The sequence below is a fragment of the Monodelphis domestica genome, chromosome 2 (genome assembly GCF_027887165.1).
Source record: "Monodelphis domestica isolate mMonDom1 chromosome 2, mMonDom1.pri, whole genome shotgun sequence".
In the NCBI taxonomy this organism is placed as follows: Eukaryota; Metazoa; Chordata; class Mammalia; order Didelphimorphia; family Didelphidae; genus Monodelphis; species Monodelphis domestica.
Genome location: NC_077228.1, coordinates 193443314 through 193459638, shown reverse-complemented (window position 1 = coordinate 193459638; position 16325 = coordinate 193443314). Strand labels below are relative to the sequence as shown.

Sequence of the window (16325 nt, the reverse complement as noted above, 5' to 3'; positions counted from 1 at the left end):
GGGGCGGTCACGTGGTCAGACCTGTGCTAAGAAGGTGGCCTGTGTCAGATGAGTTGATGAGTAGACTGGAGTGAGGGAAAGGCTGGACCCCCGCTTGTGGTCATTCTTGTTTGAGGCCGTGGATTGCCTTCTCTTCACATACACACGTTTAGCACGGTCCTTGGCACATAGTGGGCACTGAATAAGCATCTGCTGATTGACTGCCCGACCTGCGCGAAGGCGCTCCCTCCGAGTTGCAATAAAGAAAAAACAAGCGGAGTGAAAGTCTCCAGATTCTACACTTCCCCAGTCCCATCTGTTCTACGGAATAGAGGAGGGTGTCCCTTCATAGCCTCCAGATCCTGAATCCTGCCCTAACTCCAAATCTCAGGAACAGGTTAGCAGTTCGAAGTCCCAGTCCCCTGCTAATAAAACCTGATTTGATCTGATGACTCGCCAGGCCCCGCCGCTAACTCAAAAAGTTTCCTCCGCCCACAACCTGGCGGATTCGTCGAGCGCAACTCGAAAGCCTAGACTCGGAGGAGGGGCCTAAGTCGGAAGTGACGTTAACCCGGTGTGAAAGGTCAGCGGAAGCGTGCCGTCTTCCTTTTGGCTTCAGGAGCTATCCGCTTCGTGTCGGTAAGTCCCTGGCTCCGGACCATGGTAGGATCCGGTGCCATCCGCGCTCTACGGGACACCAGGAGCCCTGGAGGCCCCTTCAGCTAGAACCCGGAGGCCTCCGGGCCTGCAGACTGTGAGGGGGGGGATGTAGACCCGAAGGGAAACTAAAGAAGCAGGGGCTGGTTCTGAGGCCGGCGGTGCCCGAGGCCTCCGCGCTTAGGGGTCTGTTTCGTGCCACTTTCTCTCCACAGAAATGGGCAAGTTCATGAAACCCGGGAAAGTGGTGTTGGTCCTGGCCGGGCGGTACTCCGGGCGCAAAGCTGTCATCGTAAAGGTATCGGCAGAACCGGGGCAGGCGCGGGGAGCCTAGGGAAGCTGACTGGCCTGTTCTCAATCTAGGCCTCAAGCATGCATTAAACATTTGCTGTGTGCCTGACCCGGTGCTAAGCTCTGGGAAGACTAGAGAAGGGCAAACACAGCTCTTGCCCTCAAGAATGCTTGAGACTTAGAAGGGAGACCGCGTGCCAAAAGTATGGTACCTACAAGTTCGAGACAGAACTATAGTATTAAGGAGGAAGTGGAATTTCAGCTGGGACTTAAGGAACAGAGGGAGAAACTAACTTTCAGGGAAAATGCATAGAGTTTGAAGATGAGTGGATTGTGAGAGGAAGAGGAGGGAGGGAGCCCTGTTTCACAGAATGTTGTAGTAAGTGGAGTCAGAAAGTGAGGTCTAAAAGATCAGGTCATGAAGGCTACGTGAATATAGTCTTAACATGGATCTTCATTTTCCTTGACCACAAAATGTGTTCTTTTAGAAAGAGAACTGGGTGCTAGGTGAAGCTGTTCCGAAGGGTTGTTGAGTTTTGGGCCAAAATCTCAGCAGTCAGTGGATAGGAAACTTAAGCATTCTTCCTGCTGGGGTCTTGCAACCCTTATTATTTTAGCAGACACTGATGCTAGCCTTGAAGGGAGTCTGATCACCGAAACCTATGTGTAAAGCAAGTTCTGGTAGTAGCATGTTTTCTTGTTTCTCTCAGAACATTGATGATGGGACCTCTGACAGGCCTTACAGCCATGCCCTGGTGGCAGGTATTGACCGATACCCTCGAAAAGTGACTGCAGCAATGGGCAAAAAAAAGATTGCCAAGAGATCAAAAATCAAGTCATTTGTGAAGGTTTATAACTACAACCACCTCATGCCTACCAGGTAAGCCTTTGTAAAAGGAGAGGCTAAAGTCAATTCCCTTGTCAGTTACAACATGCAAGTTAGCTGAGAAATATAAATATTGTACTCTTCAGGTGAAGGTCTGCCAAAAATGCTTGATTTTAAATTAATGCACTAAAAACGTATTAGTTGAACATTCTATGTCCAAGCCTTTCTGCTTTAGAGAAGGCATAGAGGCAAAACCCTCCCATGTCAGCTGACATCTTTCTACCCCAGGACAGTTTGAGGTGGCATTAATGTGAATATAAAACAAGGAAAGGTAGCTTGGTCTTCAATTAGAACTATTTCTTGGCTGCACTTGAAGATTCTTGAGGTTCTTCCAAACAAGATCTTAATTCTTTCTAAATAAAAGAGAAATGGGGAAAGGAGTCAGTTAAGTCCCTTTGGTAGGCCAGATTTTATTCTAATAAAGCACTTTACAGATGTTAATCCTTGCAACAATCCTAAAGAAGTAGGTGCTAATCCACTATCTTGAGAAAACTGAGATGGGTTATATGGCTTGCCCAAGATCACATAGCTGGTAAAGTGCCACAGGCCAAATTTGAACACTTGTGATTGACATCAGAACATTCCCACCCTACTGCCAATATTGACACTTTATTCAGTAGATCTTAAGCTAATTTTCTGTGGATAGGGAAGTGGAAATTAGGTTTCTACTCTTAATCCATTTCCCAGCCCTGAACTGTTTAATTCTAGTCTTCCTAATGTCTTTTATCTGTTTTTAACTCAAATCACCCACCTTAAACCCTCTTTCCTACCTTAATCTACTCTCAGTCTGGCCTGTGTGGAACTCATGTGATGGTAGCATTTCAAAAATGGGTTTGGAGGATGGACTCTTTAGACTGCTTGTGTTATAAAGTACAGAGTAGTCGTGGGTTAGTAGGGGACCTGGGTCCAGTTGTTGATGTGACCAATTTCCCCTACTAGCATTCATGCCAGCTTTTCATATCTCCAGATACTCTGTGGATATCCCATTGGACAAAACAGTTGTCAACAAGGATGTTTTCCGTGATCCTGTGCTGAAACGCAAGGCTAGGAGGGAAGCCAAGGTCAAGTTTGAAGAGAGGTAAGTGATATCAAGTAGTATGATACTAAATGATCTCCCTTGACTTGAGGGCTTCTCTCTTGCTTATATTCTCTTCATCATTACCCTTTTTCTCTCCAGGTACAAGACAGGCAAAAACAAGTGGTTCTTCCAGAAGCTGCGGTTTTAGAACTACTCTACCTGCTCAGTGAATAAAATGTTTATTAAAAATAAACATTTGTATGTCTCATTCTTAGAGTATATTGGGGTCTAAATCATCTCTTTTTAGAAGAGAATGAATTTAATTGTTTTATTAAGGAGAAAGGGAGCAGAGGAGTAGAGTGGGATAGAACGTGTGCATATACATTTTATGACTTCATTTCAATATACAGGTATCCCATCCACATTGCAACTTTTATATCCCATTGTGGTTTTGATCACTTACCAAGTTGGCATTAAAAAATGGGAATTTGGGGGGAGTTTTGTGGAAGCTGCAGATGACAGAAAAGGTTTAAAAATTCATTTTTACTTAATGTTGACCTACATATAGCCTTTGACCAAATACTTAACCCAAACTTTACAATAAAGTATTGTAAACATCCCATAAAAGAAAGGGGAAAAAATATGGCCACCTTTGATCCCAAGAGGGCCAAAATTTTTTGAAGATTTTCTAGATTGAGGGATGCCTGCTCCTACACCTCGGTGTAGGAGAGCTACTTGTACAAAGTGCTCTTTGTAATCCTGGCTCATATTTTAAAGCATTCTGAGAATGGTTCTGTAGGTTTCACCATGACCCATAAAAGATTAAGAACCTTTAGTAAAGGAGGCAATTTAAGCTGAATTTTGAAGGAAATTGGGGGTTCCAATAGGTGGGAGTTTATTATAGACATGCTGCTTGTAAATATTTGGGGGTTTTCTTGGCAGGGGTAATGGAATGGTTTGGCATTTCCTTCACCTAACCCAAAGAAATGATTTGTTCCAAAATCTTTGGAAGCCTGTAAAGAGATTTAAATGCCAAATAGGAGTTTGTTTAATCCTGCAGGTATTAAGAGCCAGGCACCAGAGTTGGAAGGGACAGGATCAGACTTAATTTTAGAAAAATAACTGGTGGCCCTGTGGAGGATAGATTGGAATGGGTTGGATGTTAAGTTTAAAAATGGGCTTTTATGAGAACCTGAACCAGAGTAATGGCTATGTAAATGGAGATTTTATTTTTATTTACCAAAGAAAACATGGTTTTTCCCAATATGAGGGTCCTGTCCCATCTTTTATATGCACAGAAGGGGTTCTCCCACATAACTAATTTGTTCTCAATTCCATAACTCAATTATTGATTCAAAATTGACTCAGGGAATGGGAGTCAAGTGGGGAAGATGGTACTCACCCACAAAATTCTACCAGAATTAGGCTATTTTATATTCTATGTTTTTTTTATTTTTATATATATATAACAAGATGATTTCAGAACCTCTAAGATTTACATAAACTGATGCAAAGTAAAAAAGAGCAAAACTAAGAGAACATGGTAAACAACAATATTGTAATGAACTGTGAATGGCCTAGCTATTGTCAGCAATACAATGATCCAAGATAATTTCTATCCACCACCAGAGAAAGAACTGATGGAGTCTGGCTGCAGAGTGAAGCATAATTTATTTTTAAAGCATTTTTTTGTTTGTAACAGCAAATATGGAAATGTTTTGCATGACTGCATATAATATTTATCAAATTGCTTGCCTTCTCAAAGAGGGAAATAATTTCGAACACAAATTTTTCTAAATTCTCAAAACAATATCTTCAGGATAAGAAAAAGGACTTGCTTCAATATTATATCAACAAGAGAACAATGTTTGGGAAAGAGGCCAGAGTTGTTTGATCAAGTGTTTAAAAACGAGGGTGATTTAGGGGAATCTGTAGTCTCTAGGGGGCCACTTGTGTGCATGCATTCGGCCTACATGTCTACACTCTGGCTATTGCACGTGACAATAAACTCATTAATTTGAGATAATTTATGCCTCCTGATTTTTATGACCCAACACCACCTACACACACAAAACAAACAACAGAAACTAAAAACCGGAAGGGTAAACAAAGCATGTTTCAAATGTCTTCTGTTTTGTCAAGAAATTCTATTCCCTTCTGAATCAATAGGATTTCCTAAAGCAAAAGTCAGATGGAGCCTGCCTTGTCCTGACTCTCCATTAGGGATTCAATGGATTAAAAACCTTTGATTTATTTAGGACCTTTGGTCATGCTTTTGTCCTACAGCAGCTCCCTGCCCTTTTGAACTTTATGCCTACTTTGTTGTACCTGTGTGTCTCTGGATATATATAGTCATATATTGTATATATGTCATTGTCTGTGTTGTATATTGCACATATATATAGTTATACCTGTCTGTACATAGTAGATATTGTATATAGTCATATCTGTCAATAGATATATAGTAGATAATATATTGTGTGTGTGTATATATAGTTGTGCCTGTTTATTGTACATACATTTTTGTGTTTAGATATTATACCTGTCCATAGATATATATATAGATATATATATATTGTGTGTTGTGTGTGCCTATCTATATAGTTGTACCTGTCTATTGTGGAAATCTAGAAGTCCCCGGTTTATTTAGTAAGGAGGTAGAATCCACTGACTGGAGAGTTTTCCCCCTAAGGGAAGGTCCTACTTCACCAGACAAGAGACATCCTGGTAGTTTGGGTGGGAATAGCCAATCCCATCTGATGTTATGTATCGTTTGTCCCCATGGCTTCTCTCCCTAGGCTAAGTCCATTACCAAGGTGATCCTGCTCTGGGCTGGATCTTTCCCTTTTGAGTCCATTGTAACATCAGCCCCTCACTGTTAATCCTGTCTGGAACTCCTCATTTTCCTTTCTTGCCATTGTAAAGTCAATCAACTATCCCTCTCATCCTAAACTCTCAGGTCATCTAGAAAGGTATTTAAGTGCCCCGACCTTAATGACTCCTCAGAATTGTCATTTTCCTACATTTGACATTTCCCTGGGGTCAGTGACCAGAGCCACCAGAGTTCAATCCTCAGACTCTGCAGTCCCATGTGTCTCGCAGCTCTGTCCTCAAGGCCTAGCACTGAACCCCTTTTTGCCCTTGATTAAAGAGTGATTTTGACTATTTAATAGTTCTTTGCTTTTTCCATTATATATGTTTATATTTATACTCAAAAATACCTGTGGGTGTTCCCAGGCTTTCAGGGATTTAGAACAAAGCCCCTCCTAGTTATAAACCTGCTTTTCTTTGTATTTCTTGGACCGAAAAGGGGGGGGGGGGTACTGATAAAAAGTAATAATACACAATACCCACCACTAAGTTGTTTAAAACAGACCCAGGGAAGGAGATCTTCTGGATAGCAAGGTTTTTGTTCTTAACCAATTAAACCAGTCAGTAGCATATTTAGTTCTCTTATGTTCCCTATGGCTTCCCCCAATTCTCCCATTTCTTTAATTTTTCTTCTCTGTCCTTTATTAACTGCCATTTTCTAAATTAATTTTTTCAATAAGAGGATAAGGATCGGGTCTCCCCTATTAGAACCTGCTGTTAGTGCTTAGCCCAATGCCCTGTGGAGTGTAAACACTCAGTAAATGCTTGTTTTATTTTTTTAACCCCTTACCTTTTGTCTTAAATTGATACAAATATCCAAGGCTGGCTCTCTATCCACTTGGGTCACCCAGCTGCCTCAGTAAATGCTTGTCGGCCGCCCACGTAAGGAGGCACTTAAGAAGTTCTTGTGGAACCGAGCGAAGTTGGAACGGTGGGAGAGGGGGTTCCCATTCTAGGGCGGGGCCAGGTCTCCAGGCTGGGGAAGGAAAGACCGGGACAGCTTCGAGGTGTCCGGGCGTGGGGGAGCCGGCTCCTTCCGGTTGCGGGGCCGAGGCCCGGACCGGCCCCCTCTCGGGACGAGGAAACCAGCCCCGAGGGAGGCGTGGTCAGTGCGGGGCGGGTATTTCTAAGAAACGAAAGTGGAAGCACCCTGGGGATGGGGCCGGCACCTTGCAGATTTCATTTTCCCAGAGTAGCGTTAACCAGGGAGTCACCCTGGGCAGCCCCTTCCCAGAATCCTCGCCTCCAGGGAGCCCCTGAGCCTTAGCACTGCCCCTAGCCAGGACATGGCCGAGAAATTCAATTTCCCCGTAGACGACCCGAGCCAGGTAAGCGGTGGGGACGGGGACGGGGACTGCCTGTCGGGATTAGGGGTTGAGGGAATGGAAAGGGGTCCTGCGGTGTCTGGGATCGGAATCGGGCTGCTTCTCTGTACCACCACCCCACTTTGGTTTCCTCCAAAAGGAAAGAGGAAACAGATGAAGCCCTTGGGAAACTCCCACTCCCGGACTCTGAAGATGTCTGCCTTCCCCACGCCCTGGGGGGAGTCCAATGACCGGAATAAACCTCAACCCTCATTCTCATTTCAGCATAATCCACATATCGTTCTAGTCCCCTGTCCCAGCTGTTCTTCCCTAAAACTAACGGTTTAAACATTTTTTGTAAAGGTGTTTATCAACTCCGTTGAATAACAAAATTTCCCGTCAGTTTTCTGAAGTTAAAGGATCCAAATTGTCTTCCTCCTTCCCTCCCCACTTCCTGAGCTGGTAAACAATCTGATCTGCGTCACAGACAGTGTTAACTTGGAAAAAACAGAACTCGGACATAGTCAGAAACAACAGGTCTTCAATCAGGAGAGGGATAGATCTGGTTTCCGGCCGCCCCGGCCCAGCGCCCTGGGGACTCTGGGGAGGATCCCTGGGAGAAGGCACCCAAGAGGGGCAGAGCTTGGGGATCGTTTATACCTCCGGAGAACTGCCTAGACAAACTGCAAGCAGGCTGCCTAGAGGTCTGCAGCCAGCCTCGGGGGTATCAGAGAGCCTGAGAGCAGTCAGCTATAGCAGTTACAGAGGAAAGGGTCAAACCAAGAGCTGGGCTTCGGGAGAGTTCTTTAATCCAATGGGAGAAGCTTCTAAAACAAGTACAGGCACCCAACATTGGGACTATGTCCGCTAATCCCACCCATACTAGGGCCCCCAAACAGTTTAAGGTCTCTAGTTCCACCCAATCAGTGGGCCTGGCCCTGAGGCTTCCCAAAGGGCAGGTATTTAGTTTGAGGGTAGAAACCCCAGGTTTTGACCTTGTCACGGGAGAGTTTTCCTCCTGAGGGAAGGTCCCACTTCACTGGTAGTTTGGGTGGATTCACTCTGAATCAGTTCATGGAGGTCTTTCCAGCTCTTTCTGAAATCATTTGGTTCATTATTCCTTACAGTACAATAGTATTCCATCACCAACATGTACCACAGTTTGTTCAGCCAATCCCATCTGATGTTATGTATCTTTTGTCCCCATGGTTTCTCCCCCTAGGCTAAGGTCCATTACCAAGGTGATCCTGCCCTGGGCTGAGTCTTTCCCTTTTGGGTCCATTGTGGGGCCTCAGCCCCTCACTGTCATTCCTGTCTGGAACTCCTCATTTTCCTTTCTTACCATTGTAAAGTCAATTTACTGTCCCTCTCACTCTAAGCCCCCAAGTCATCTAGAGTGGTATATAGGTTCCCCAAATTCTTTTGTTCCAGGGAGTCCATCCTGAGTCAGTGGTACTCCCAGGGGTCAGTGACCAGAGAGGCCAGAGTTCAATCCGGACAGCAGCTCTGTTGTGGCCTATTAGCGATGAACCCCTTTAGCCCTTGAGTGATTTTGACTATTTAATAGTTCTGTGTTTTTTCTAGTTGACAATTCTTTGTCCCTCAGACTTATTGTATGATTTTTCATTTGTTTATTTGAGTTTATGATTTGGGGTTTTGGTTTCATAAGATTTTTCTCTTACAAAAATGATGGAAAAAAAAATATGGAAGCATATTTTGCATGATAATACTTGTATAAACCAGAATGAATCTCCTGCCACACCTGAATGAGGAAGGGAGAGAGAGAACTTCAGCCATATAACTTAGGAAAATTTGTCTGGAAATTTGTTATTACATGTAATTGGTAAAAATAAAATTAAAATAAGCTGAGAAAATGAGGAGCAGAATAGATGATTTCTAAAGTATCTTCTATATTAATATTTGATGGTTGTTTAAAACAAAGATATCAAACAAGCTGCCTGAAAGCTACATACAGCTCACAACTCTAAAGTTCAGCCTGATCCAGGTTAAAATGTAATTGGGAAATATTTAACAAAATAAATAAAATGTAATAAGACTTTTTTATGGTCCCTCAGGATCCCTGTATTGCTAATAGTAGCTAAATCTATCACAGATGATCATTCCACAATATTGCTGTTACTGAGTACAACATTCTCCTGGTTCTGTTTATTTCACTCTGAATCAGTTCATGGAGGTCTTTCCAGCTCTTTCTGAAATCATTTGGTTCATTATTCCTTACAGTACAATAGTATTCCATCACCAACATGTACCACAGTTTGTTCAGCCATTCCTCAATTGATGAAAATCCCCTCAATTTCCAATTCTTTGCCACCACAAAAAGAGCTGCTAAAATATTTTTGTTCAAGTAGGTCCTTTCCCCTTTTTTTTCCCTCTCTTTGAGATACAGACCCAGTCGTAGTATTGCTGGATCAAAAGATACACCCTTTGGGCATAGTACCAAATTGTCTTTCCACAATGATTGGATCAGTTCACAAATCCACCAAGAATGCATTGAGCCCCAATTTGCCACATCCCCTCTAACATTTATTATTTTCCTTTCCTGTGATATTGGCCAATCTGATAGGTGTGAGGTTGTGTCAGAGTTTTAATTTGCATTTCTCTAATCAAGAGGGATTTGGAATATGTTTTCCTATGATTAATTTTAGTTTTGATTTCTTCATCTGAAAACTGCCTATTCGTATCCTCTGACCATTTGTCAGTTAAGGAATGGTGAAGCTAGCTGTTGATAAAATTTGTTTCAATGAACAATCATTTATTTTCACTCCTCGCTGCTCCCACCTCCTATTAAAGAAAAACAGAACCCTTATAACAATTATGTATAATCAAGTGAAACAAATTCCTATATTGTCCCAAATGTATGTCCCATTCTGCATGCTGATTCCATCACTCTCTTGGTCAGGAGGTGGTAGCATTTTTCATCCTCTTACCTCAAGAATTGTGGTTAATCATTGCCCTGGTCAGACATAAGTCTTTTAAAGTTTATTTTTATGATATTATGATTATACAAATTTTTCTCCTTACTCTGCATCAGTTTATAGGCATGTCTTCCCAGGTTTCTCTGAAACCATTCCTGTTTCACTTTTTCTTTCTTTTTTTTTAACCCTTATTTTCTGTCTTGGAGTCAATATTGAGTTCCAAGGCAGATCTGTTTAGGGCCTAGGCAATTGGGGATAAATAACTTGTCCAAAGTCGGACAGCTAGGGAGTGTCTGAGGTTAAATTTGAACCCAGGTCCTCCTGACTCCAGACCTGGCTCTATCCACTGAGCCACCTCACTGCCCCTTTCACTTCTTATTGTATACCATAATTTGTTCAGGCATTCCCCCATTGATGGGCACACCTTTAGTTTCCAATTCTTTGCCACTTTAAAGAGAACTATGAATATTTTATACATATAGGTCTTTTCTTTTTTTTTTTCATCTCCTTTGGGCATAGACCTGGCAGAAGTATTCCTGGGTCAATAAGTAGAGATGATGTATATAACTTTTTGCACATAGTTTTATATCGCTTGCCAAAATAGTTGAATCAATTCAACCAATACTATTTCCAACTTAGTAAGCTGGATAAAAGGGCAAGACATTTGTCATCTTTGGTTTCCTCATCTACAAAATGAAGGGGTGCCGTCTAGATCACAAGCGATTTAATGTTGGAAGAGACCTCTTTGTTTTATAAATGAGAAATCAGAGTCTCAGAGAGGTTGAGTGACATTCCCAGAGTCACAGGCAGGATTCAAACCTGTGTCTTCAGAAGTCCATGTCCCATAAATCTGTCAGCTATGCCACACTGTCTCTAAGGTCCATTCCAGCTCTGACTGTTATAGTGTTCTGTGTGTAAATCTTAAAACACAGCATGAAATCACCAGATTATAAACTCCTTGAAGGACTTTAAAAAAATTATTTAATTAGTCAAGTTAGAGCATTATTCCTTGGTTACAAGAATCATATTCTTTCCCTCCCTTCCCTCCCCCCACCCTTTCCATAGCCGACACACAATTTCATTGGGTTTTACATGTGTCATTAATCAGAACCTATTTCCATGTTGTCAATGTTTGCATTAGGATGTTCATTCAGAGTCTACATCCCCATCGAACCATGTGATCAAGCAGTTGTTTTTCTTCTGCATTTCTACTCCCTCAGATTTTCCTCTGGATGTGGATAGTGTTATGGCGAAAATCACCTTTAAAGATTGTTATAATATTAATTTATGGTTGCCAAGGAATTTACTTATGAAATTCCTAAAATGAAACACTCAAGTCAGAATGGAGTTTATGGTGGTTTAATCACAACGGGAGTAAGAAAAGGAGAGGGAGAGGAGAGAGGAGGAAAGGGAAAAAGGTTAACTCAACCTTCTGGCAGAGCCAGAGGGAGTTTTAGGCCTGGAAGGCCAAGGTAGAGAAGAGAATCAGTCCTTGACTCATGTGACCGATCTGAAGGAAAGCTGTCTTCGGGCCTCCTCCCTGCTCAAGCTCCTAGCACGAACTGCCGCCTAGCTCTGTCTACAGGAAGTGAGCGAATTCCAGAGACTGTTCCCTACCTCACTTTCTGTGCCTCACATAAGTCCTTGAGGGACCATTTTAAAAAACCCTTCCCTTCTGTCCTAGAACTGATAGTAAGTATAGATTCCAAAGCAGAAAAGTGGTAAGAGCTGGGCAATTAGTGTTAAGTGACAGGCCTATGGTCACATAGTTAGGAAGTGTCTGAGAGCAGATTTGAACCCAGGACCTTCAATCTTCAGACCTGAATTGCTGTCCACTGAGCTACCCAGCTACCCCAGGACCATGTTTTGTGTATTGCCTAAATCCTACAGAGTACCTTACGGGGTATTTCATGGTGTTTAGGCTCTTAATGCTGCTTGTTTGTTGATTGACAAGGATCAACTGACATGGGAGAATGTTTCAAGAGCAGAGATTCCTGGACCACAGGAGGAGGATGAACTGTGGAGAAAAAAGCTTCTGGTAAGTCCCAGTGAGAGGCAGGGGCCCTTTCCAGGAAGGAGGAGGAGATGGCGTCTCAGGTGGGACCATCCAGAATGAGAGTCCCCTTTCCTTGCATAGGTGCAGTCTTTGGAAAGACAAGTATTATCTTTTTTCTTTTGTTTTGTTTCTTTAAGAGAGGGTGGAAGGAAGGAGGGAGAGAGGGAGGGAGGGAAGAAGGAAGGAAGGAGGGAGGGAAACAAGTAATTATTTCATCATCACCTCCCCCGCCTTCCTGAACAGAAGCTCTGCTACCTGAAGGAAGAACAGAAAAGACTGAAACTGAGAAAGGAAAAGCTACAGCAACTCCAGGCAGAGCAATATGTCCCTCCAAAGGAGGAGGTAAGGCAGGGAATAGACAATGGGTGGTGGGGGAGACTTTTTTGCTTCTCTTTCCTCTTCCTCACACTCAGTCAGGGGCCCAAGCCTGTCAGGTCTATCTATGTCTGCAAAATTTCTCATTTCCTTCCTTCCTTCCTTCCTTCCTTCCTTCCTTCCTTCCTTCCTTCCTTCCTTCCTTCCTGCCTGCCTGCCTGCCTGCCTGCCTCCCTCCTTCCCTCCCTCCCTCCCTCCCTTCCCCCTTACCTTCCATCTTAGAACTGATACGAAGTATTGGTTCCAAAGCAGAAGAGGTGAGGCCTAGGCATCATTATAGTGACTTGCCCAGGGTCACACAGTTAGGATGCACCTCAGGCCAGATTTGAACTCTGGTCTTCCTGACTCCAGGCCTGATGCTCTAACCACTGTGCAATCTAACTGCCCCTCAGGCCTTTTCAATACTAACACCTTACTGATGTTGCCCTGTGGCAATAAGACATGGCATATCAGTACTTCCAAAAAGCTAAAGATGAACATCCTGATGGAGAGGCCCTTGGGAGCAGGTGCAAGTGAACAAGTAGGGAGCTCTAAAGAACAGGAGAAAAGGAAGTCATCAATACACATTTGCTGGGGGCAGCTAGATAACACAGTGGATAGAGCCAGGCCTAGAGACGGGATGTCCTGGATTCAAATCTGGCCTCAGACACTTCCCAGCTGTGTGACCCTGGGCAAGTCACTTGACCCCCATTGCCTAGCCCGTACCACTCTTCTGCCTTGGAGCCAATACACAGTATTGATGCAGATGGAAGGTAAAGGTTTAATATATATGTATATATTTGATATATATAGTTTAATGTAACAATTCCTATAATTAATATATACATATATATATATAATTTACTATAATAATAATTCCTAGCATATATATATGCTAGGAAGAGAAGATGAGATGGGCGTGTGACAAGAGGGGCACTAGGTAGTACCCATAGTACCCACCAGGACCCCTGATGTTAGGAGAAAGCAAGGAAGGCCTCCAGCGCACTGGGTAGATCCACAATGGGGAACTTTGGGGAAAACACAGACCAAAGCTGCCCTGGGATTCATAGTTGGAACTCATGGATTGGTGAGATCACAGATCCATCTGGACTTCCTTGTGTCTGTCTCCACCCCCACCCCATCTTCAGGTCCCCTTTCCAGTGCCTCAGGCAGTCCTGGTGTTCCAAGGACAGACCAAGGTGGGAAAGGAAGTGCGGGAGACGGTAATCTCCAATCTCCAGATCCATTACCCACTGCCTGAGAGCTCAGCTCTGGTCAGCTTTGAGGACCCTAAAGGTGAAGATGAGGAACCTGGGGGGGCTTTGGGTTGGCACGGGTTGGGGGCAATTTTACAAGCTCTGATTGTGTCCTTCTTTGACTGCCCTCCAGTGGCAGCGAGTCTCCTCCAGCACCAAGAACACTTTATCCTCTTGGAGGAATGCCGGCTTCGTGTCCCCATCCATCCTGTGGAGTTGCCCGTTCCAGCCTCCATCAAGGTTCTTTTTTTTTTTTAACCTTTACCTTTTGTCTTAGCGACAACTCTGACAGAAGGGCAAGAGCTAGGTTAAATGGCTTGCCCAGGTCATTTTTATTTGGTCATTTCCAAACATTATTCATTGGAAACAAAGATCATTTTCTTTTCTTCCCTCCCCCCCTCCCACCACCTCTCCCACAGCCGATGCGCAATTCCACTGGGTATCATATGTGTTCTTGATCAGAACCCATTTCCCTGTTGTTGGTACTTGCATTAGAGTGTTCATTTAGAGTCTCTCCTCAGTCATATCCCCTCCAACCCTGTAGTCAAGCAGTTGCTTTTCATCAGTATTTTTACTCTCACAGTTTATCCTCTGCTTGTGGATAGTGTTTTTTAGATCCCTGCAGATTGTTCAGGGACATTGCATTGACACTAATGGAGAAGTCCATCACCTTCGATTGTACCACAGTGTATATCAGTCTCTGTGTACAATGTTTTCCTGGCTCTGCTCCTCTCGCTCTGCATCACTTCCTGGAGGTTGTTCCAGTCTCCATGGAACTTCTCCACTTTATTATTCCTTTGAGCACAATAGTATTCCATCACCAACATATACCACAATTTGTTCAGCCATTCCCCAATTGATGGGCATCCCCTCGTTTTCCAATTTTTGGCCACCACAAAGAGTGCAGCTATGAATATTCTTGTACAAGTCTTTTTCCTTATTATCTCCCTGGGGTACAAACCCAGCAGTGTTATGGCTGGATCAAAGGGCAGACATTCTTTTATCGCCCTTTGGGCATAGTTACAGATTGCCCTCCAGAATGGTTGGATCAATTCACAACTCCACCAGCAATGAATTAATGTCCCTGCTTTGCCACCAATCTGCTAGGTGTGAGGTGATACCTCAGAGTTGTTTTGATTTGCATCTCTCTGATTATAAGAGATTTAGAACACTTCTTCATGTGCTTATTAATAGTTTTGATTTCTTTGGCTGAGAACTGCCTGTTCATGTCCCTTGCCCATTTATCAATTGGAGAATGGCTTGATTTTGTGTACAATTGATTTAGCTCTTTGTAAATTTGAGTAATTAAACCTTTGCCAGAGGTTTTTATGAAGATTGTTTCCCAATTTGTTGCTTTCCTTCTGATTTTAGTTACATTGGTTTTGTTTGTACAAACCCTTTTTAATTTGATGTAGTCAAAATTATTTATTTTACATTTTGTGACTCTTTCTAAGTTTTGCTTGGTTTTAAAATCTTTCCCTTCCCAAAGGTCTGACATGTATACTATTCTCCCACCAAGGTTCTACGGGCTTCAGGTCAGTGGGTTTGAAGACACAAATAGCATCAATGACCCCTTTCTCTGCTGTCCCATTCCCAGGTGCTCACTTGGTTATGTAGCCAGAAGGTGCTGGTAGTTGGGCTGCCCACCGACAGAGATTTGAGCGAAGAGCAGCTATTGGACAAGCTAGAAATTTTCTTTGGCAGGCCCTCCAATGGAGGTGGAGAGGTGACCACTCGAGAGCTGCTCCCAGGGGCTGCTGTTCTGGGCTTTGCTGATGACAAAGGTAACAGGGGAGGTCTGGACATCGTGAGGACTTCACTGTATACCTGAGGGAGGTGGATTTGGGGATCTCAGGGCTAAGGAATCTCCCCTTCACAGTACCTGTTGTTTGCCCCCCTACCCAGTGATTCAGAACCTGATCCAGACCTGTTGCTTCAAGGTGCCCCTGGGCAGTCAAGAAGTTCCTTTGAGAGTTTTCCCCTATGTTGATGGCAAGATCCAGGAGATGGAGGTAAGATGGTGGAGGGGGGTGGCCTAGGGATCTATCTCCCTGTTTTAGTGCTGGGAGGGGTACAGTGCCCAGTCACCCCAACCACTCCTGATTATCTGTGTGTATATATTTTCCAGATAAGTCCCTGCCCAGTCCCCAACTCAGTACTGGTACTCAATATCCCAGACATTCTGGATGGTCCAGACCTCGAGGACACACTTGAAATTCATTTCCAAAAGCCATCTCAAGGTGGGGGTGAGGTAGAGGCATTGACGTTTGTAGCCCCTGGGAAACGGAGTCTGGCCCTTTTCACCCATGAGTCAACTTAACCAGCCTCACAAGCCTCCCTCAATGCTTCTCCTTGCATTTCATTGTGCCAGATTTTGTTATCTGTATTTAAGGGGTGGGGGGCAGGTTTCATTCCTCTCTCTCTAGCCATCTCCCCTTTAAAACATTAAGCTGCTTTTGGGCCAGAAAAGCATGTACTGCCATCACTCTCATAGATTTCTTTGTAGTATTTTACTCCAACCTGACTGGGTAGAAGAGGGGAGAGGGAGAAAGTGAGGTCTAATCTTTTTTGCTTCTCTTTGTATACCCCCAGTATATTATGCCTGGCACATAATAGGTGCTTAATAAATGCTTTTGACTTTGTGATTCAGTAGGAGAAAAATTGAGGCCTAGGTGGTCTAGAAACCGTGGGCCTTTCTGCACCCATCTGAAGCTTTC

At 43.6% G+C, this 16325-nt stretch overlaps 2 protein-coding genes and 1 long non-coding RNA gene across 3 annotated transcripts; 2 read left to right on the top strand and 1 right to left on the bottom strand.

The window, feature by feature from the left end:
* The first annotated feature begins 463 nt into the window (after window positions 1–463).
* RPL27 (ribosomal protein L27) lies at window positions 464–3084 on the top strand. Its single transcript, XM_007482146.2, has 5 exons — window positions 464–618; window positions 852–934; window positions 1638–1807; window positions 2781–2891; window positions 2991–3084. Exons 2-5 carry the CDS (start codon window positions 854–856, stop codon window positions 3037–3039), a joined length of 411 nt encoding a protein of 136 aa, XP_007482208.1. The 5' UTR covers window positions 464–618; window positions 852–853; the 3' UTR covers window positions 3040–3084.
* On the bottom strand, window positions 1362–8096 carry LOC103092570 (uncharacterized). Its single transcript, XR_462047.3, has 3 exons — window positions 8002–8096; window positions 6493–6678; window positions 1362–2166 (listed from the first exon to the last, which is right to left on the bottom strand). It is a non-coding gene; the product is annotated as an uncharacterized LOC103092570 (long non-coding RNA).
* Window positions 6892–16257, top strand: IFI35 (interferon induced protein 35). The gene is made up of 8 exons (XM_007482145.3): window positions 6892–7030; window positions 11897–11980; window positions 12242–12340; window positions 13501–13648; window positions 13742–13848; window positions 15206–15392; window positions 15514–15620; window positions 15737–16257. The coding sequence occupies exons 1-8, from the start codon at window positions 6989–6991 to the stop codon at window positions 15926–15928; spliced, it is 966 nt and encodes a 321-aa protein (XP_007482207.1). The 5' UTR covers window positions 6892–6988; the 3' UTR covers window positions 15929–16257.
* The last annotated feature ends 68 nt before the right edge of the window (window positions 16258–16325 follow it).